The 21,145-nt window shown below is 48.5% G+C and overlaps 1 protein-coding gene across 1 annotated transcript in view; it reads left to right on the top strand.

The window, feature by feature from the left end:
- Positions 1–21,145, top strand: part of DNAJB14 (DnaJ heat shock protein family (Hsp40) member B14) — a 415,145-nt gene that overhangs the window by 368,753 nt on the left and 25,247 nt on the right. Inside the window, exons 6-7 of the mRNA XM_069630713.1 lie at positions 5,652–5,743; positions 19,753–19,862. Coding sequence (XP_069486814.1) covers positions 5,652–5,743; positions 19,753–19,862 — 202 coding nt within the window. The remainder of the gene's footprint in view (positions 1–5,651; positions 5,744–19,752; positions 19,863–21,145) is intronic.

Consider the following 21,145-nt stretch of genomic DNA (forward strand, 5'->3'; position numbering starts at 1 on the left):
TGGGTATTTGGCACGTATGTGCGCCCTGCCCTGAATTTGGGGGATGGGGGCAGCGGTGCCCGATTGCAGGGCCCCCAGCACAGATTTTTATCAGGATTTGGCCCAATTGGTCCCTTGGTTGGCAGCTCAGGAATCGTGGGCACTGGGAACCGGATTATGACCGTAGATGTGCCATAGAAGGATCTTGCGATCTGCTGGACACGGAGCTCGAGTCTCAAGCGGCCATCTTGTTCGGCGCTCAACAGCTCCCCCTTCTCAAAATCATTTTTAGCTGTCTAACATCCTGCTTTTCATGAAAATGTGTTGACCAGTTTACCCCGTGTTCTCTGTCTGGTCTGCGATCTGTTCCCTTACCCTCGTCATCTCCCATTGTCTCTTCCCTATCCGGTATGGGTCTCCCTGTGCGCTTGCTCCCTTCTTGCCTACTTCCATTCACGTACCTCAATTTCTCCGCCTGGTGAAGTGTACCACACCTTGTGCCCCTCACTATGGCACTTTCTATCTTCCCCATCTACTGTTTCTCCATCTCCTATCCTTCACCTCTCAATAAGTCTGGCAGGAAGAAACTCAAGAAGGACCTACTTTCCTCCAACCCAGGCCTTCTAATTGCTAACGCCTACGACAGTGCTTCCACCACAGAGACTCTAACTGACATCCTCTTTGTCGTTCCTTCTCCCGACCTGTTGACTCCCCATATGGCCGCTTTGCTCTCTCCTTACTCTTCCTCACACATAAATGGTAGCACCCTCTGGGAGGCCATTCTAGTCTCCTCTTCCACCTCCAGGGCCATCATAAATATATCGAAACAGAATCGTCCACAATGACGGAGTTCAAAAGCCTGAATGCGTGGTTTGGCCAAATTCCGGCAGTTCGAAAATTGCAAATGGCCGAAAAGTTCAACCAAATCGCGCATTCGGTACTACGGGCTGCAGGGGTGTAACCCGAACCCTTGCACACTATATTGTGAGCGGGGCTGTCCCCCGCAGCCAGTTCCCAGGGGGTGGGGAAAGGACCCTGCAGCACTGGTTCCCGAAAGTGCAAGGGAACAGGCATTGCAGGGACATAGCGAGTCGACAGCAAGGTAAGGTGGGGGTTTTGGTGGGGGTTGGGGGGTGTTGGAGGGGTGGGAGGGGTCCAAGTCGGAAAAGTTCAGGGGAGAAAAGACCGAAGGTTATTTTGGAAAAATAACCTTCAGTCTTTTCTCCCTCTGGCTTTCAACCCCAATCCTATCGAAACAGTTCCATCCTAGTACAAGAGCTTCAACCAAACCTCTTACTTTTTGATAGGCTCCTTCCTCGCCTTATCAACTTTCCTCTTCACATGCTTCCTTTCCACCAGCCTCTACGGCTGCCCAGGCTCCCTTGCCAACTATGCCCACCCTGGCTACCTTGACTCCTACCAGCTTCACAACTCCCCCATTGTTGCTCTCAACTGTACAGGCGCCCTTGCCTCCTCGCACTACACTGACAACCTTGTCAGCCCCCTCCACCCTGCTGCCTTGTCCACCCACTGCCACTGCTTCTGAAGCTCCCTTGTTTCCTCTGCCTCCTATGTCTATCTCTCAGGCACTCTTGCTGCTTGTGGGGGGTGACCTCTGTCCCCTGCATCCCCCATGTAAGTCCATCAAAAGTGCCAACCTGCTCCATGTCGCCACACTAAATTCTTGCTCTGATGACAAGCACTCCTCTGGCATCTGCCACCTTCTGGAACTCCTGGACCTTGATGTTCTTGCTCTTACTGAGACATATTTTAAGGACAGCTCTCACGAGTTTTGACACACTCCTCCCTGAAGGTTACAAGATCCTCTCCGTGCTCAGGGCCAACATGACCAGAGGTGGAGTAGCCTTGATCTTTCCTGAGTGGATCCCTGTTTCCATTATTCCCACTCAGGTCTACTCTTCCTTTTGAAAACCTGGTCTGCAGGTTCTCTCTTTCAGGCTTGGTGTGCTGCTAACTATCTATGACTGAATGCCAGTAAGACAGAGATCGTCCTCATTGAGACCCCTGCTCCCGCTTTCTCACTTTCTCACTGGCCTGCCTACCTTAGCCCGGTCCCCTCACCTGCCAATAAGGCAAAAAATCTTGTGGTCATCTTCGACTCCACTCTCTCCTTCTCTTCTCACATCTCGGACATCTCTAAAGTCCCACTACTAGCTGCACCTCCTCAGAGGTATTCTACCTTTTCTCACTTTCCCCCAGAGGCTCATCACCTCGAGAGCCCTGGTTCTCTCTAGGCTAGACTACTGAAACAGCCTCTTTCTCAGTCTTCCTACTTCTACTCTCCGTCCTCTACAACTCATCCAGAGCAGAACCGCAAGACGTACCCTTGGCCTCAAACCCTGGGACTGCATCTCTCTGGCACTGAAATCCCTCCACTGGCTCCACGTGGCTGCAAGGATCAAGTTCAAGACCCTCTGCATAATCCACAATGCTTTCTAGGGTTGGGGCCCGCACTATCTACAACACACTCAATTAGTGGCATCTTCCGGTTCCTTTACAGGAATTCTAAATGTGCCTTCTGCATCATTTGCCACCCACTTTTATTTTTACACAATCCCTCTGCAGCAAACATGAACTATGAGAACTTGTAAATCAGATGGAATACAAATCTTTGTATGTTATTCTATCATATTTATGTTGGTAAATATAGTCACACTATCAAAAGGAAATCATTTGGACTGGTGTGTAGACTTTATCCACTCTGCCACTTTACCCATGGGACAATGGAACCTAGTCTAGGAATTCAAGCAGGGTTATGGTATCCTAATGAGTGAGCACTCTCCTCTGCGTAAGGCCATGGAGTGTAACTGCCCTGCTTTCCTCGTTTCTCACACATGAGTGTTTTACCTATCAATACTACACGGACAAATGACCTGTGAAGTTGCACATGAGAAATGATTTCCCCATGGGAACCATCCCTTGATGAACTAGTTGGTGTATGTTGACATCAAGTTGTTAACTAAATCATATCAAGAATGAACCCAAGGTCCTAGTATATTTTAGGTATTCCTATTTAAGATGCTGTAAGAACATCATAAGTGTACATTAGTACAGGGTAAGTGACATGTTGTGTATCCATTCATGTGTGTGTCTGCTCAAAAGCCATACGTGTAAAACACTTCTCGAGGTGGGTGGGAGCTTTACTTTCTATCTCCTGTGTTCTGAAGGCTTGATCTGTGATTTGGATTTGCTTCAGCTGGCCCAAGTGCTAGACTAGATCATTTGTTGCCTCTGTGCTCTTGATTAGTTCCCTTTGGTAATGTATTCATTCCTGGTCATACGCACTGGTTCTTGGTAGGCTCCTTTTTCAGGTTTTGTAATCTCCATAGATTCCACAGCGTGCATTTTTAAGGTTTTCTAGACCAGTGGTTTCTGAAAATTCCCTCATCTTATCATCCTTGATCACAATCTTTGGGCAGGCTCTACGTATCCTATTTAAATCTCAGTACTTAAGATCAGGGTGGAGTTACACAACTTTCTTCCTCTTGACCTTGCTGTCTTTGGAAAAAATCTGCCAACATTTAGATTTGACTTCCTCAATGAGTGAATGAGGTGGTCTTCTTGGCTGTTTAAGAGTCAATCTGTTTGTCTCATATCAGAAAATGCATACAAAATATAGTCTCTCGGCAACCTTCTTGGTGATGTTCCCAAGTATGTTTCAGTGTGCTTTTTGTATTGCCAATGGAGGGCCGAACCTAGTTTATGAGTAAAGCCCCCCGGAACTCTGCTTGATAGTTTTACTTCTGAGCCAATCCAAGAAAACAGTAATTGTTTCCCATACCATGGTCCTTTACATCCACATTGATAGATAACCTAACACTGATCGGGATATGTTCTAGTTCTTCCACTCCATCTCTGACAGTGGCAACTTGTTCTTGGTCTTCTGAGAACTAACCTGCTCGTGACCCTATGTCCCTTCGCATGTCATGGACATTGCTGTGAGTCTGGCACTGGTGGAGTTGAGTCGTGCCAAGTGGCACTGTCTCCTAAGAGTAGGTCTAAAGCCAGTTGCACAACTGGTTGCTTTTCAGTTGGTGGCTCTTGGTTTTCACCATTGCCCACCTGCCGGACTCGCCCAGGAATGATTTGCCTTGCAGATGTAAATCTTTCCCTGGGTTTTTGCTTTTAGTTTCCCAGCATTGTGTCCACTCTATTGTGGCGTTATTATTCAGTTGGGTTCACGCCACACTGATTGTCTCGGGAGGATAGCTCAGCTGCAACATGCTCTCCTTGGAAGCAATTTGACCCGAAGCCACACAGGTTCGATCCCCGGGTCCGCGCTTGGAAACCTCTGGGTATTTAAGCGCGTTATAAATACGCAACTAAGATTTATTTTAAAAAATGACGCAAGTGAAAAACAAACAATTCCTGTAACAGCGCTTTGATGCCCGCGGGCTGTGCGAGCGCTTTAAAAATGCAAAATAATAATAATGAGGGATAGGAGTGAGTTATTGGATGATTGGAAAGCTGAAAATGTGTGTAATGTGGAGAATCTGCTTCTAAATCGTTTAATATGGGCTTTCATGGTTGGTTGGCATACATTTATGTGTACAATATAACTATATGAGCTTTAATTACACACTTTGAGCCCTCCTTTTTCAGGGGTAAAAGTTCAAGTTGCAAGCTACTTGCTAGCCCCAATTGCCATCTGTTCTACACATACACACCACAACATTTTGTACTCCAACAGTCAATTATCGATATCCAGGGGCTAGTGGCAAGTGCACATTGTGCTTCCTGCTCTTGTAGCATGTTAGTTCTCACTCTGTAGCTTTATGAACATCGAGAGGTACCAAGAAATTCAGTGAATGAAACTTTTGTACTTTACTCTAAACAGAATGGTACTAACAAATGATTAGTGTACCAATATGGCCACTGCAACGATTTCACAGTCCACCTTTTGGTTTATAAATGTGGTTCTCAGGTGTCAATCGCTTCAATACTAACCCCTAATTTCTGGGTCACTGGCGACTATTGCAGTGCTTCCCCCTCTACTATTGGAAACTCCCAAATTAGAACCCACTGTTTCTCTAAACCACATTGATGTAGCTGGTACCATGTCTCCAGAGGCCAGCTCCATCAACTGTGCTGCTGGGCTCTCTAATGTTGCTAGGTTTCAAACAGATGTGGCTGACCTGTCAAATTGTGGAGCTTTGATTCCCATTGAATAAAGCTGTTATATGTTAAGTGCATGATTTTCTATTTCTAGGTGTCACTTTATTGGTATTGTACTGGCCAAATGGCCAGAACGTTCTAAAGAGTGGTCAGTTTGCCAGGCCGCAAGTGTCATGTAGTCCACCAGAGGTGAAGTTTAATATTCAAATTGTGAAATAATGCTCACTGAAGGAGCTTTCCATTGGAGCAAACTGTGACATCTGAGTGCAATCTGTCCTTGTGATGACTTTGGGTGTTCCATATAACAACATCATTAAGTGCAAGAGTGGGATACTGAAAATGTGTATTTAAATCTATTGAAACCATTTGCATTTCATGTTATATATATATATATATATATGAGCTATCGGTACTTTATATATACATTTGTCTAGGATTTTTAGAGTCCCTTTTCATTTTTTTTTTTTTTTGCAAGTCTATACATTCTGGAGATTATATGCAAACCTTTTGAATGGAGTTTGCCTTTTGCTTTTCAGGCACTGTGCATTCCTTCTCAAATGGAAGAAACCGGCACAGTCACAACCACCATCATCACAGCGGGCACGAGAGAGAAGAAGAGAGGGGTGATGTAAGTGAATACAATTAGACAAAATGCTAGCTTTGTCTTTTCAAAGAAAGCTATTCAAATTGCAATCCCTGGCCTTGCATAGGATTGCCCTGCTTCATCTTGCCCTTTTTCAGCCTCGATTTCTGCATCAAGATCTGACCATAGAGTTTCCAAAAGGAGGTAGATCCTTTTGGAAACACTAGATCAGCTTAGAATCATATGCTTTGTAAAGGCTGACATCTAGTGGTAGATGCAGAGTATTACACATGTTTTCGAAGCTCAAAAAGGGACGTCGACTGGGCTTGTTTGTCATATTGTCCCTAGTTTGAAGTCTACTGTACCCATGATCCCTCACACATCAAGGTCCCTCGGATTGTTTTTTCTGCCATCGTAGTCAGACGTGTTAGGTAGAGTCTGTAGCGCTGTTACGTTTCAGAATTATTCATTATAACTTGTAACTTCTTTAGACGGTCGCAGTTCACACGTTTCGATGAACATCCTGAAGACCTTTCCGACTGCCAAATTTGATGAGTCCTCTGCTTCGGCCTACACCAGGCTTCGCCCTTCCAGTAGGGAGAGTGGGGGGGACTGATTACCTTTCTTAGAGAATGCATACTTACAAGTCCTCCTAAACACTCTTGTCTAGCTGCCTTTTCACTCAAATTTAGCAATGGAGACAACTCACTTTAAATTCTATCCATCTTGCAACAGAAACAGAAAGTACCTGTGGAAAGACACTCGTCAAGTGTGCAACCACTCTTCCCGAGACTGCCCAGAGGGGCGTTGTGCACTGTGCAAGTTGTTTAGACCCAAAACTCTTAAAGAACGACACACCAAACGGTGAACGGCCCATGCCATGATGGTCGAGTCTGAAACCCCTTGTGCACCTTTGAGTCAGACGTGGAAGGCCAAGGCAAGCTCTGTTTCGGAAGCTGAAGACATTTTGAGGGGACCTTCCTGCTCCCGCGTGTCATTTCCCCAGCCCAAAAGGCAGTTGCAGTGCTCTGCTATGGGGAAAACTCCTTGAGACAGACTCGCACACAACTCCAAGTCGTTTTTCAACAGATGCATTGAGGGAAGGCTGCACGCTGATGGAAGGCACCTTGCAGCCTTCCGACCATAAGCATGTTGCGCTTCCGCACCCACGTCCTAGCGCAAGGCGAAAAAACAAAACGGCGCCAGTGGACATGCATCCGATTCACTTGACGGGTGTTTTGCAAACGCTGAAACAAATATTGAAATCACACAAAACTCGGAGCTGCAAGGGCAAATTCACTTGGAAAGACCAGCACAAACGGTGTAACCGTTGCTTGCCCCTCGACCACAAAGAGGACGGCTGTGCGGCCCTTAAGCTTCTTAAGCCTAAGAGTTTAAAGGACCGCAGGGTCAAGAGGTGGGCAGCCTATGCTATGTCTAGGTCCGATTCCTCACCCGCCGCCGAAAAACCGCAGCGTTTTCAAACACAATAACGTTGTATTTATGTTTGCGGTCGCTTCAAAAGCTACCGCAAACATAAATATAATGTTTTTAAAGCTGCAGTTGCCCGGAAAACTTAGAAAAACAAACGCAGCTAGTGCTTATTTTTAAAAATAAATAAATAGCACTTACCAAGATGCAGCTGCAGCTTTTCTGCCTGTAGTCTCCGGTCCGCGTCCTCCGAGTCCCAGCACCAATGAAGGAAAAGCCACCCAGTGGTAGCTTTTGTTTACTACAGCTGGCTGGCTTTTCCTTCATTAGTGCTGCAAAAGCAAAAGCCAGCACAGGCGGGCAGCCATTTCACAAAATGGATGCGCCCACGTGCTTGCTTTTTCAATTTTTGAGCTTGAATTGCTCAAAATTTTACATGGGGACTTTGAAAAAAAAAATGGCAATTGTTTTTTTTTTTTATATTGCCTATCTATTTTTGAAATAAAACATTTTGGGCGAACCATGCCTTTAAGAATGAGGACCGTGATTGATTCCTGCATGGAAGGGGTGATTGTCCCCATGGTTGCAAAGGATTTAGAGGGTTGTCAAGGGGGCCACCAGCTGGGGGCGGAAGATTTTGTAGAATCGAGTAGTATACCCATCTGGGCCCGGGGCTCTGGGTTTCAGGGTCTTGATAGCCGCATCGACTTCCTCACCTGAGATGGGGGCTTCAAGAGTTTCCCTTGCAGAGGCCTTGAGGCGTGGGAGGGCATCACCCTGCAGGTAGTCCCGTTGTTCTGCTTGGTCCCTCTGAGATGCCGTCATTATTTCTGAGTGGTGGGCCACTGCCAGTCGCAGTTTGTCCTGCTCCGCGAATTGGATCGTGCCATAAGAGTCGCGTAGGCCCAGGATAGTATTGTGCTTCTTGGCTTTGGCGAGTTTGTCCACCAACAGTTTCTTTGTTTGCTTTGTTGCTTTTGGCATAGTACCATTGTTTGGTTTTAGTTGGCAGGTGCGCTGTGGCCGCAGCATAATGTGCCTCCAGTCTCTTTCGTGCCGCCTGTAGGGCCTGATAAGATTTCGGGGACCAGCCCTTCCGTTTGTGGGTGGCCTCGGCTTCATGGATCTCATTCTCCAGGACTATGCGAGCGTCTTGCATAAGTTTATGATAAGCCGCACCTTGAGCGTTCAGTTCTCCTCTCACAACCGCCTTCATAGCGTCCCAGGTGTTAGCTGGGGATGTGTCCTTGTTCGGTTTTCAATGAAGAAATTCTTGATTGACTTGGCTATGGAGTCCCTTACTGACATGTCGTTTAAGATGGGCTCGTACAAGTTCCACCGGCGGCGGGGAGGAGGATCGGGGTCATGAGCTCAGAGCGTATATGCAACTGGAGCGTGATCGGAGAGGACCCAGGGGCCAATGCATACATCATCTGTGAAGGCTAGAATTTCAGGGGAGGCCAGCATGGGGTTGATCCGGGAGAAGGTTCTATGCACGTATGAGTAGAAGACGTCTTTCTCGTTGGGATAGATTACCCTCCAGGTGTCCATGACATCTAGGGTCCAGAAGAGATGAGGAAGGTTCTTAGCCAATCTCAAGTCCTTGGGGAGCAGGGGGTGTGACCTGTCCATGAGTGGGTCTGGATCTCTGTTGAAGTCGCCTCCAATGATGACTTGGCCCTCGATGAATGGGAGAAGCACCTCATCTGGGTCCCCGTAAACCCGTCCTGGTTGTCATTAGGGGCGTAAAATGAGATGAGGGAGGCAATTTGGCCAAAAATAAGGCATTTGATTGCGACGAAGCGGCCCTCCGGGCAGGATTTGTGGCCTGACCTCTTTTGCAAAGAGGATCGCCGTGCCCCCCTTCTTGGTGCCATTGGAAGCCAGGAGTTGCAGAGGAAAGAATCTGCTGCGAAGGCGAGTGAAGTCCGCTGGGATTAAGTGAGTCTCTTGAAGGAAGACCACTGAAGCTTTCCCGTCGTGTAAGCGCTGTAGAGTGGATTTCCTTTTCAGGAGTGAGTTCAGGCCCCTGACGTTTAATGTGACACATTTTAGTTTCTGGTGCGAAGGGGGTGCCTCTTGAGTCTTTACAGATCCCAGGGTTGGGGGCAGCGGGTTTCAGCCATTGTCCGGAGGTGCGTTCATAGCAAGGTCACCCTGTGGCTGAGGTTTTATAGATGCCCTCCAACGGGAGGGCAAGACTTCCAACATCGACCTCCAACAGGAAGCCAGAACTTGAACTTGGGGAGCAGAGTTCTGTCCAAGGCTTCTCCTAGCCAACAGGGCTACAACAGTCCGTAGCAACATTTCACTCCAAGGGAGAGTCAGTGTCATGCACCCTGGAGTCTGGGGCACGGGCCGTGTGAAGCCCGCAGCAGCGTGATATTCGTTTCTTTTTCCAGGCTCATAGATTAAAACTTACCTGATGCAGACCATGCTGCAAACTTACCTGATGCAGACCATGCTGCAAGAGCTCCAAGCCAAACAAGGCTTGGAAGGGACTATTTTACCTAGGCACTATTTTTTTTACTCGGGTGGGGCTGGGGAGGAATTACCTGGGACTACTTTGGAGACTATTTAAACCACGCCCGAAGAGCAGCACACGCTTCGCGTTATTCTGCATCCAGCAGCGTAACGCTCACCATGCCTGCAAGCCTGCATCCAGTCTTCTGCCACGCCCACCTAGAGTTTGGAGCTCCTAGAAAAAGGGAGAAAGAAGGAGAAAAGGTTAGAACAAGAGCAATACCTTCGATCCTTACCTGAATTCCCAATTAATCGCGCCTTCGAGCTGGAAGAAAAGTTATTTTATGCGCGTTGCCTCGCCTGCTGCAGCGCCACGCTGAACTCACCGGCCTTCGCAGCATCTTCACATTTCACTGCATCCTCCTGCATGTTCCCGCCGCACTCCGGCACCTAAGGAGAAGACAAGAACAGCAAGGTGAGCCAAGGGAATACACAGAGGAATACCCCCCATAGACTTACCTGATTTTACCACTGGGGGTACTATTCTTCTTCACGGGTCGGCGCAGCTTCCACTGCATCCTAGCCGAACCCCGGCCCCTAAGGGGAAACAAAAGGACAGCAAGGTGAAACAAGGGGAACCCTCCTCACCACAAGACTTACCTGGTTTTACCGCCGGAGGCATAATTCCCCGAGACTTCATACTTTCTCTCGGTGCCTGAATAAGGGAGAAAGCAACAGGTTACATATGGACATTATTTTATCGAACTGTGTTGGATAGTACAAATCCTTACCAGAACATTACCGGTTGCCACGAGGAACTCTTCAGTAAGGTCAAGCTGCAACCTGCAAGGAATCGGACAAGAGTGAAAGTCAGGCATTTGAACTTTTACGAACTACATACCTACGGCGTCTTGCCGGGAATATCTGAGTCAATATTGTCCTGGAACTGACCAATTCCTTCGAGCCAGTGAAGCAACTGGTTACCTACGCGCCCCTCCGATCAATGCAGGATGGAGAGCTCATCTTTTCAAATCATCAGGTGAGACTATAAGAGGGGACATCCAAGGTGATCAGTGGGGAGAAAAACAGGGTGGGGGGGGGATTTACGCTCCACTCCACAGGTGTTTAATTCCCTTCCTCCACTTGCAGAAGAATATTCCTACGGGCCAAGCAAACGAAGCTAGGTGGGCCAGTACAGTCCGTCATCTTGGCCCTACGCGTCACATTGGTGGAGATCGCAGCAGTCCAGTCCAGATCGCCTCTGTGGGAGCCAGGTGAGCGTAACACCAAGAGAATTCGGGCGCAGGATCGCGGCTGCATCTTCTAGATGGCTGATCCGACGGGATGTCCCTTTGTAGGTGAATTGAAGAGTTGGTAACAGCCATCGGTAGCGAACCTGGTGCTCCTGGAGGAAAAGGGGTAAGAGGTCGAAAAGCTCAACGCTTTTGCATTGTCACAGGCGACAAGTCTTGATAGATTTGGAGAGGGGAGCCCTGAAAGGAAAGCTCGTCCTGTGTTCTTCCTATTGCGGAGATAGCTTCCTTAGTGGCGTCAAAGTGCACCCTCGTTATTAAGTCCGAAGGGGACTTTGCTTCCATGCCCCGGCGGGGGTGCAACCTGTCGGTGCGGTCCAGGGCGAGTTGCGTCTTGTCTAGGTGCGGGAATAGTGACTGAAAAAAGTCACCCATATACTCAGCTAAGTCTTTATCCAGGACTGTGGAGGGCACCCCACCTACCCCCCCGGATCCGCAGATTGTTGCGTCGGGGCCCTGTTTTCAAGGTGGTCTTGTTTAACTTTGAGGATTTAATTTTGGTCAAGAAGCGCCTGGATTGAGCGTTGAACCTCTGCCAACTTTGCAGTGTGTTCCAGAGTCAAATCCCCCACTTCACCCAGTCTTTGTTCCACGTCTGTGACCCTTTGGTCCGTTTGCTCCAACTTCGTGGTGAGCTCCGACATGCAGGATCTGAATTAGTTTGATATCGGACATGAAGGCTTGGAGATCTTCCTTGGTCGCCAGTTGCCCCCTATCTTCCGAGGATTTTTGAGGTGAGGATTTCGGGGCGTCAGATTTTCTCTTTGTCAGCAGAAGGGAGCATGGTGGTGATATCTGCATGTTTAGGGGGTTTCAGATGCTTGCCCATTTCCACGGTTCACACCCAGGGAGTCCTTGTGTGGGGCCGAAGGGTTTCAGTGGAGGCACTCCCCTTAGTCAGTAGGGACACGCTGTAGGAACCCCTGCAGGCCCGGTGGGCTGGTAATAGCTTTGAGGACTGGGTAGGAAGGTAGAGTCCTGTGTGAGAGCTGGGCAAAGGCCAGCCACATCAAGCTGGATCCTTGTTGCAAAAGCGTTTCGGGGGGGAGGAGACAGGCTTGCTGGTGAGGGGGTCGATGTTCTCGGGGTCCCCAGCTGCAGTAAGCTGATGAGGTGGTATAGGTGAGACTGAGTCAGGAGCGGAGTCTCCCCGTTCTTTGCTACGTGTGAGGACGCCCCTCCTCTGTAGGTGCAGTTAGTTGTATGGTTTTAGCTGCTGCTGGTAGCCGATGCCTGGGTGGAAGTTAGGCAGAGTTCTGAGACAGTGGGGCTGTGTAGGCCAAAGCAGCTTCCTTATATGTGCCCTTGCCACCGGTCCGTTAGATGGGGGGGGGGGTGTACTGCGTGGTGCTCCTTTTTCGTGTTCGCAGATTTGCATCTAGGTTTCCCCAGCAGTTGTCCGCCGTGGAGTTAACCTCTCACTGTCTCTGCATTGCTGCTTGAGTGCTTCCCTCTGTGGGTTCTCAGGAGAACATGACCCGGTTGGTGCCCAGAGTTCCGCCGGATCTGGGTGAGGCCTGATTATCGGGGCTGGAGTGTTTCAGAAGGGGTCCAGGACCCTGAGCGAAGCAGCTGGTCCCAGGGGCCACTAAGGCAGAGGACACCCCCCCCTGGAGGGGCCAGTCCTGGTAGAGGGACGGGCACCCACAAAGTCACTGGGTATTGGGCTTGCGATTCCCAGCTTTGCATGTTGAGAGATGAGGCAGCCCAGTGTGTGGAGCTCAAGCTGTGATGTCTGGCTAGGGGAGGCAGGGCCCAAGAGGTGGAGAACGTTGTCTAAGCAGGCGGGTGGAGTGCTTCAGTTTGGGTTGCTGTGGCGGGCGGCTGGTACTGCAGAACCCGCGCTCTTAGCAATGCAGCATGAGCTCGCCTCCGACAGTGGGCTCCAGCAGAGGGCAGCGCCGGGAAGCGGACAGGGAGGGGGGCAAGACCGCATCGCCCAGAGCACCCTCCGGAGAGTGAATCGGGGATGAGCGGAGCAATCGCCCCGGCCCCCTAAACTGCAGGAGGCAGCCAGAGGCGGGGTTGCGTCTTACGGCAGCTCAGTGCGCCGCTACAGGGGCCGCGGAAGGTCCCTCTCCTCCAGTTCCGCTGAGACGAGGAGGTGGGGGGGCCCCTCCGCAGGCCAGCGTCCCCCCCCCCCCGGGCAGGCTCTAGCCATGTGTGTCACGTAAAGGATGTCGATGCCTCCGTCACTTAGGTCGTAGATTTCGATGGCATGTTTGGACATTTAACTTGCGTTGGATCTTTTTGGTGTGATTTGGTTTATTTGTCCCCGGTTTTGATTTGTGGGTGTTCAGTTGGGTTGCTTTTATGTTGACTTCGATTGGTTGAGGTTCTCTGAAGGCGGCTTCATCGTTGAATTGGTCTGCGAGATTGATAATTGGGTTGCTGACTTCTATTGCTTCGTCATCTCTTGTCATTTGATGTGGGTATCAATGGCGCCCTTCTGTTGTGATATAGGGAGTAGGGCAGTTGGCGTCATCCCAATCTCTTCTTGTGTCCACCCGTCTTTTGTTTCGTCAGTTTTTTTTTTTTTTATGTCTGGAAATGTCGATGTTGTTTAAGTATCTAGGTTGTTTGGTTGGTGCGAGGTATGGTGTAAGGTATAAGGATTTTTCTCTTATGATGTTTGTCTGTTGTATTACTAGGATAGAGAAACAAACGAGCTTAGAGCAGAACCCTCATTCCCGAGATTCAAACCCCTTACGAAAACCTGGCTGGCCGCCCAGGACATTTAGCTCTGGGTTCTCTGCTTAATTTGTACATGTATATATAATCTGCTTGTCCTCTCATTGCTATTATTATACCTGTAAATTCTGTGTTATACTTGTAAACTTTGTAATTATAGTTCTGTCTGTTTTTCTTATGTTGTAACTAAGTGATGCGCCCGGTTGCCCCTGGGCCTGGTGCGCTATACAAATAAATAAATAAATACAAATACAACGTAAACAAGAAACTCTGTACAGAGGCACTTATGGCTGACTGGGCCATCCCAGTAATAAAGTGGCATTAAGACAGTAGCTTTCACTGGTGAACAATGTAAGACAAATTTATTACAAACGGAAACATTTGGAGTATTTGCATATACTGTAATAAGACTATCGGTTTGCATAATTTACACATGTGTATACAGAGGTAGGTTATTTCCACTTGATGTTGTACTGTAAAACTGTTTGAGTGGGGATGTGGATTTGTGGGTGTTTGGAAAGACGGAACTCACTGACATTGGCAATACTTTGTATGGCGGTTCTTTCTCCTGTCCATTCTTTTCCAAACCCCATTCCCTCTTTGCAGCTACTGATGGACATCTCTGAATTGAAATCCCAGATAATTTAATGTGGTGGTTATATCAGTTCCATTGCTGATTTTCTGGGTGCAGAGTTCAGAGGGTTGGATTGGGGTGTACTAATTGATGTTTGCATTTTTATTTTACACTAAAGTATTGAGAAAACAAACGGGTACAACAGGAATAGGTTTTTCATGCCATTGTAGGACAATGCATTTGTAATTCCTTTCAGAGATTGTATAGGTTATACAGTAACTAAGCTTGCTGATGTTTTCTGACACTTTTGTGATTGATTCGAGATGGTAGATGTTGGAGTGCCTTACTCTTGTCCAGAAATTAGATACAAATTCAGTAAATCAAGCCAAAATGCAAGGGAGGGCCATGCCCATTGGCTACCAATTGGGGCCCCTTTAGTATGTAACCTTGTCATTTCACAACCTGACATAGGCTATTGTTGTGCAATGTTAGGTGATGGCCACAGCATACATGAGGCCTCAAAGGCATGATGATGCACACAAGGCCTAAAAGGACGTAGAATGGTGCTTCATGGTCTCTTTGCCACACTCCTTTCTTGCCTCTAAACACATCCTCTACTTTCACTCTCTGCGAAGCATGGACATTTGGTTGAAACAATGCCCCAGGACATGAAGAGCAATTATCCAAAGATCTAATCACTCCAATTTGTGTTAATATCAATGTATTCTTCTCTGACTACCAGTTAAGCAGATCTGTAACAGAATCATTAACTGTGCCAATCTCTGAATCCGCTATCTTGTAGTCGTGTCATGTTTGTCACTTGGGGTTTATTAGGTGTAACACTAATTTGTATTAAGTTTATATAGCGCTTCATGCCAAAGCGCTTTACAATATAACAAGAATACATAACATATATAAACCAGAAGCATATTTGCAAACATGAGACAAGCCTTTAAAAAAAAAGTAAGTAGCACAATTTTCCTAGGATAAAGAACGATTGAAGGAGGGTGGAGGAGAGAGGGGGAGTTGAGGGGAGGAGATGGAATAAGATGGAATTTCGAATGAGCAAGGGAAGTGCAATAGGGGGGTGAGGGAGAGAAGAAAATCAGGTCACGGAAAGAAGAGATTTTAAGGCGGCACGGAAGGAGGAGGAGGAGTAGGAGGTAATGGAGCGATAGAGAGGGGTAGAGAGTTCAAGTGTAGGGGGGCAAGGAGTTGAAAGGAACGGAAACGAAAAGAGGCACAAGGGGAGGGAGGAACAGTAAGCAAGAAGAGATCACCTGAACAGAGGGAGCGGGGATGGAGTGCAGAAAGAGGAGAGAGGAAAGATGGGGGGGGGGGGTGTGAGATCATTAGGAGATTTAAAGATGAGACAGAGGAAGTGAAATTTAAGTTGGGAGTTTAAGGGAAGCCAGCCAAGGTAAGAGAGCAAAGAGGAAATGAAATGGGAGTTTGAGGGGCAAGAAGACAGAGGGTATGGATGGCAGAGTGAAAGAGGGATTTAAAGGCAGTGAGATGAGAGGCAGGGAGTCCAAAGGGAAGAGCAATAAAAAAGTCGAGAGAAAATAAGGGAGGAAATTAAGAGTTTAGTTGCATGGAAGGTGAGGGAGGAACGGATTTTACGAATGTTGAAGAGGTGGAAGCGACAGGCGCGAGAGGTAAGAGAAATATGGTGGGTAAAGGAGAGGGAGGAGTCGAAGAGGAGGCCTAGATTGCGAGCGTGGGCACAAATGGGAAGATTAGAAGGGGGGGGGAAGTGAATGAAAGGAGGGTGAGAGGGAGGGGGAAGAGTGTTGGAGGGAAAGAATAGGACTTCAGTCTTATTAGAGTTGAGGGAGAGAAAGTGGGATGACATCCAGAACAAGCTCCTCGAGAAGGACAAGTTCAAGATGGTTACTCTTTCTCAAGTCCTCCAGGCCCTTCAACTTCAGGACTGGTTGGTGTCTCTCGACCTCAAGGACGCTTATTTTCATGTGCCGATCCATCCCCAGCACAAGAAGTACCTGAGGTTCGCGGTTGGGGACTCGCACTTTCAGTTTCGGGTCCTGCCGTTCAGATTGACCTCCGCCCCGAGGGTTTTCACCAAGCTCATGATGGTGGTGGTGGCGGCGGCAGCGTATCTCAGGAAAGGGGGGATTCACGTCTACCCCTACCTGGACGATTGGTTGATCAGAGCGCGCTCTCCCGAGCAAGTCCTGGATCATCTGTCAGTCACCTGCCACTCCCTTCACAAGCTGGGCTTCTCCCTCAACTTGAAGTCTCACTTGACGCCAACTCAGCTGCTCCAGTACATCGGAGTAGTGCTCGACACGTCCCTCGGGCAGTGTTTTCCTCCCCAGGTGAGGGCTCCCCACATTCAGCAGATGGTGCACAAGTTTCAACATGCCCAGAGTCTCCCAGCGTTCGAGTTCCTGAGGTTGCTCGGCCTCATGGCATCCTGCATTCTTCTGGTGCCAGAGGCCAGGTTGCGGATGAGATCTTTGCAATGGGCTCTTAAGCTTCAGTGGTCACAGTCCTCTGGCAGGATGTCGGACCTCGTTCAGGTGCTGCCCTCGGTCGTCCAAGACCTTCTGTGGTGGGCCGTCAAAGGCAATCTGATGAGGGGGGGGTGGTGTCCGTTTTGGCTGCCCTGACCAGAGGTGACGATTGTGATGGACGCGTTCCTCACAGGATGGGGAGCTCAAGCCAACGAGCTGACAGTCCAGACTCCATATCAATCTGTTGAAGCTGAGGGCCGTCAGGCTTGCCCCGAAGGCTTTTCTGCCGACTGTGCGAGGAAAGAATGTCCTGATTCTGACAGACGACACGGAGGCCATGCACTACCTCGACTACAAGGGGGGGGGGGGGGGGCAGGGTCACTTCCTCTGTGCAGGGAGGCAATGTAGGTCTGGTTCTGGGTCAACCAGCAGGGAATTTCGATCTCAGCAGTTCATCTGGACCAGAGACGAAAACTAGACGGCGAACGTCTGAGCAGGCAGAGCGCAATTTCGCACGAGTTGGAGTTGGCTCAGGAGATTCTCCTGGAGATCTTCGCCCTTTGGGGGTCACCTCAAGTGGATCTCTTCGCCTCCAGTGTCAACCGGAAGTGCGAAAGGTTCTGCTCGCGGGAATTTCCTCCAAGAGGAGCCTTAGGAGACGCGTTCGTGGTGGAGTGGTCATTCCCTCTGCTGTACGCGTTTCGTCCAGTCCCCTTCATCCCGCAAGTGCTGCGGAGGTAACAGAGGTTCGGTTCCCGGGTGATTCTCATTGCTCTGGCATGGGCCAGGAGGACGTGGTACCCGGACCTTCTCGACTTGTCCATCTGCCCTCCACGTCGTCTCCCTACCGAGATGATCTGCTCTCACAGGAGGGGGGTCAGGTTCTCCATCCAGAGGTCAGTTCCCTCAACCTTCACGCTTGGCTTCTGAAAGGTTGAGGTATAAGGATTGGGACTTCCCTGAAGACGTGATGGAGGTGTTGCTTTCAGCCAGACGGCCGGCAACTAAGTCACTGTACCGTTGCCGTTGGAGAAAGTTCTGCGACTGGTGCAGGGTTCAGAATGTGGATCCTTTTTCATGTGACATTCCTGTAGTTCTGTCTTTTTTGCTTTCTTTAGCCCACAGGGGCTTGCAAGTGGGTACCATTGAAGGTTACCTGGTGGTGCTGTTCATATTTAAGCGCTCATCTGAGGAGTGTTCTTATTTTAAAATTCCTTCAATTTCTCAGTTTCTGAAAGGGCTCACTAATGTGTTCCCTCCGTCACCTATCCAGGTGCCCGGTTGGGATTTGAACCTTGTTCTCAAGTTTCTAATGGGTGCTCCATTTGAGCCTTTACATTCTTGTCCTTTGAGACTGTTAACCCCTAAAACTGTATTTTTAGTTGCGGTCACTTCCGCTCGCAGAGTGAGTTACAGGCACTTTCAGTTAAGCCACCCTTCACTGTGTTTCAGAAGGACAGGGTTGTCCTTCGAGTTAGTCCTTCCTTTCTTCCGAAGGTGGTGTCGGAATTTCATTTAAGCCAGAAGGTTGTTCTTCTGGCATTTTATCCTCCTCCGCATCCTGGTAAGGACGAGGAGAGGCTCCATAGGTTAGATCCTAGGAGAGCTTTAAGTTTCTACATTTCACGCATGGCCCGGGTCAGAGTGGACGATCAGCTCTTTATTGGTTACGCTGGAAGGCCTTTGGGACAAGCTGTGACTAAGCAGACTTTGTCTAGATGGATTATCTTGGCAATTTCTGAATGTTACCGCCTGGCGGGTAAGGATCCTCCTGTAGGCTTACGGGCCCATTCGACTAGGGGTATGATTGCCTCTACTGCCCTGCAGAGAGGTGTTCCTATTCGTAACATCTGTGATGCAGCCACTTGGGCTTCGGTCCATACTTTTGTACGTCACTACTCCCTAGATTCTATCCATGGGCAGGATCTGGCCTTTGGCAAGGCGGTCCTTTACTCTGCCATTTGATTGGGAATTCTAAATTTGTATTTTCTAAATTCTTTTCCCACGTCCTTACATTGGTACTGCTTTGGGAGTCTGTCATAGATATGGAATACGTCGGAGGACCCCATCCCCTCGAAGAACAAGTTACTCTCTTACCTGGTAACGTTCTTTCGATGGGATGGTCTGACGACGTATTCCATATCGCGCCCTCCCTGCCTTCCCCGCTACAGAATTTCTTATGTGATTGCAGCTTACGTTTCCACAAGGCTTTCTGTGGTCCTACTGGCAGAAGATTGGTGCCACACGTTCTGGGGGAAAAAAACTACAACTGCAACTGCATCCTACTTCTAGTGATGCCGGCTCGACGGAGGCCCTCGAGGACAGCGTATCGACGTCATCGACGCAGGACGCAAACGCCAAAAGATTTTCTGAAGCAGCACTGCTGTGGTGATTACTGTCATAGATATGGAATACGTCGTCGGACCATCCCATCGAAAGAACGTTACAAGGTAAGAGAGTAACTTGTTCTTCTCAATCGTTGGTATCTTTCATGTATTCACATGCACCCGCCGGCCACCCCTGCAGGCAAACCTGGGTTCCTAAGGTCCCTCTACTTAAAGTTCAAAGCCACAGGGGCCGGCTATTTATATCGGACGTCCTATTGGCGTGGCATAAAGCACCCAAAAAGAACGTCGATGGGACACTAAAGTGTCGGAGGTTTTCCATAGGAAAACGCAAAGTTAAAGTTACAGAGGTTTCCCAGCCTGACGGGAAATATTCACAGCATGTGAATCCATGAAAGATACCAACGCTGGAGAAATGGAGTTACAGGTAAGAAACTACTCCCTTCTTCATTCTCCGCTACCTGACTTGGTCATTAACTGAGTAGTACCAGTTGCACACATGCTTTCTGGAGGTGTCGGTTGCTAATGATGATAAATGTTTGTCAAAATATTCATCCTGTGTAAATAACCAATATCCATTTAATTTTTCATTACAGCTGATGTTTAAGTGTTGAACGTTTTGAGCCCTCCTTTGTCCATTACAATGGAGCATCTCATGGTGTATTGCAATGAAAATAAAAAGCCCAGAACTGTTAACATTAATTTTGAAAATGATTGAGATGTGTACCTGATTTTACATTTTCTCTTTTCCGTTCCACAGGGCGGCTTCTCAATGTTTATCCAGCTCATGCCGATAGTAGTTCTGATTCTTGTCTCTTTGCTGAGCCAGTTAATGGTTTCCAACCCTCCGTACAGCCTATACCACAAACAGTAAGTGCAACTTCCAGACTCTGCACAGCAGTCGGTGGGGGGGACTTGAGTTAAATGGTTGTCTTTTCTGTTGGTTTCCTCCGTTACCTTGTGTACTTGAGTAAAAGTTCAGTAATTTCATATCAAACACATGTGACAAGGCTAGAAATCATCTGTTTGGCTGTCTCTGATGCTGCTGCCAACTGTGTAAGGTGAGAAATATTTAGGTGGCAAACCGAAGAACAGATCCACACACAGGGGCTAGTTTCCAAGTGAGTGAGCTGCTGAATTGTGCAGCATCTCCCAATTTATTCAGCGTTTGTAATGGCTCATAGCAAGCAGAATGCAATGTAGCTAGTTCCCCCGAACCGTCTAACACACTATACATCACAGTAACCCAAGTTGCCAAGACATCAGATTGGACGGTATGTTATTCCAGGCTGAGCTTTTTCATGGTGACGTTTCTGTACGAGGAGACCACAGGATGCTTTCCCAGAGCAGAACAATGATGGCAAAGTAATACATCCTTCACATCTTCATGCATGCAAACAGAAAGCAGATAGTGCTGTGCTGACCTGCAACGAGCAGCACACAGAGTCAAGGGGGGGGGGGGTAAGGGGAGTGCCGCAGGGCACAGTGAGAGCCGCGCAGGAAAGCAAAGACTGGGCAAGTGACATAAGATGGCAGCTAAAGTTACTTAATCAATAACCTCACAGAGCAGGGGCATTCCTGGGTTAGATAATGCCCAGGGTCATGTTAGAGGCCCAAGTGAAGCGAGGGCTTTAATGTGAGCCCGGGGCATTACCAGACCCAGTAATGCCCCCAACCGGAGGGATTTATTGCTATTATCATCCCATTCTGCTTACCAGGGTGTTAATTGTTTTCTTTTTGTAAGTTGAGAAATGGCACGTTCAAGGCAGCCTTCTTGTTTTGTCATTTGTAGCCATGTTAAAGCGAGAAGGGGACTTTACATACAGAGTTCCAGATGCCAGTGAGGGACAAGGCAGCTCCAGTTAAGGGGGCTGGATAGGGTGGCAGTGGGTAGGGAGATGGAATTTGAGGTAGGTGTAGGGAGATGGGCACATAGGCTAGCTTACCTGTGGACCAGCAGAGAAAGACAGTTCCAGCTGCAAAGGAGGCTCGGAAAGCAGGATATACCATAAGCTAAAGTCAGCATTTGGAGCTCCCTGATTGGCTGGATGGCCCCACAGCTCCTCCCATAACCGCCCAGGGTGCTAAACTACAATAATACATAGTTACAAAGGAATGTGACAGCAACTCTACTGAGAATTAACATGGGTCAA

The sequence above is a fragment of the Ambystoma mexicanum genome, chromosome 6q, assembly GCF_040938575.1.
Source record: "Ambystoma mexicanum isolate Mex_15411 chromosome 6q, UKY_AmexF1_1, whole genome shotgun sequence".
Taxonomy (NCBI): Eukaryota; Metazoa; Chordata; class Amphibia; order Caudata; family Ambystomatidae; genus Ambystoma; species Ambystoma mexicanum.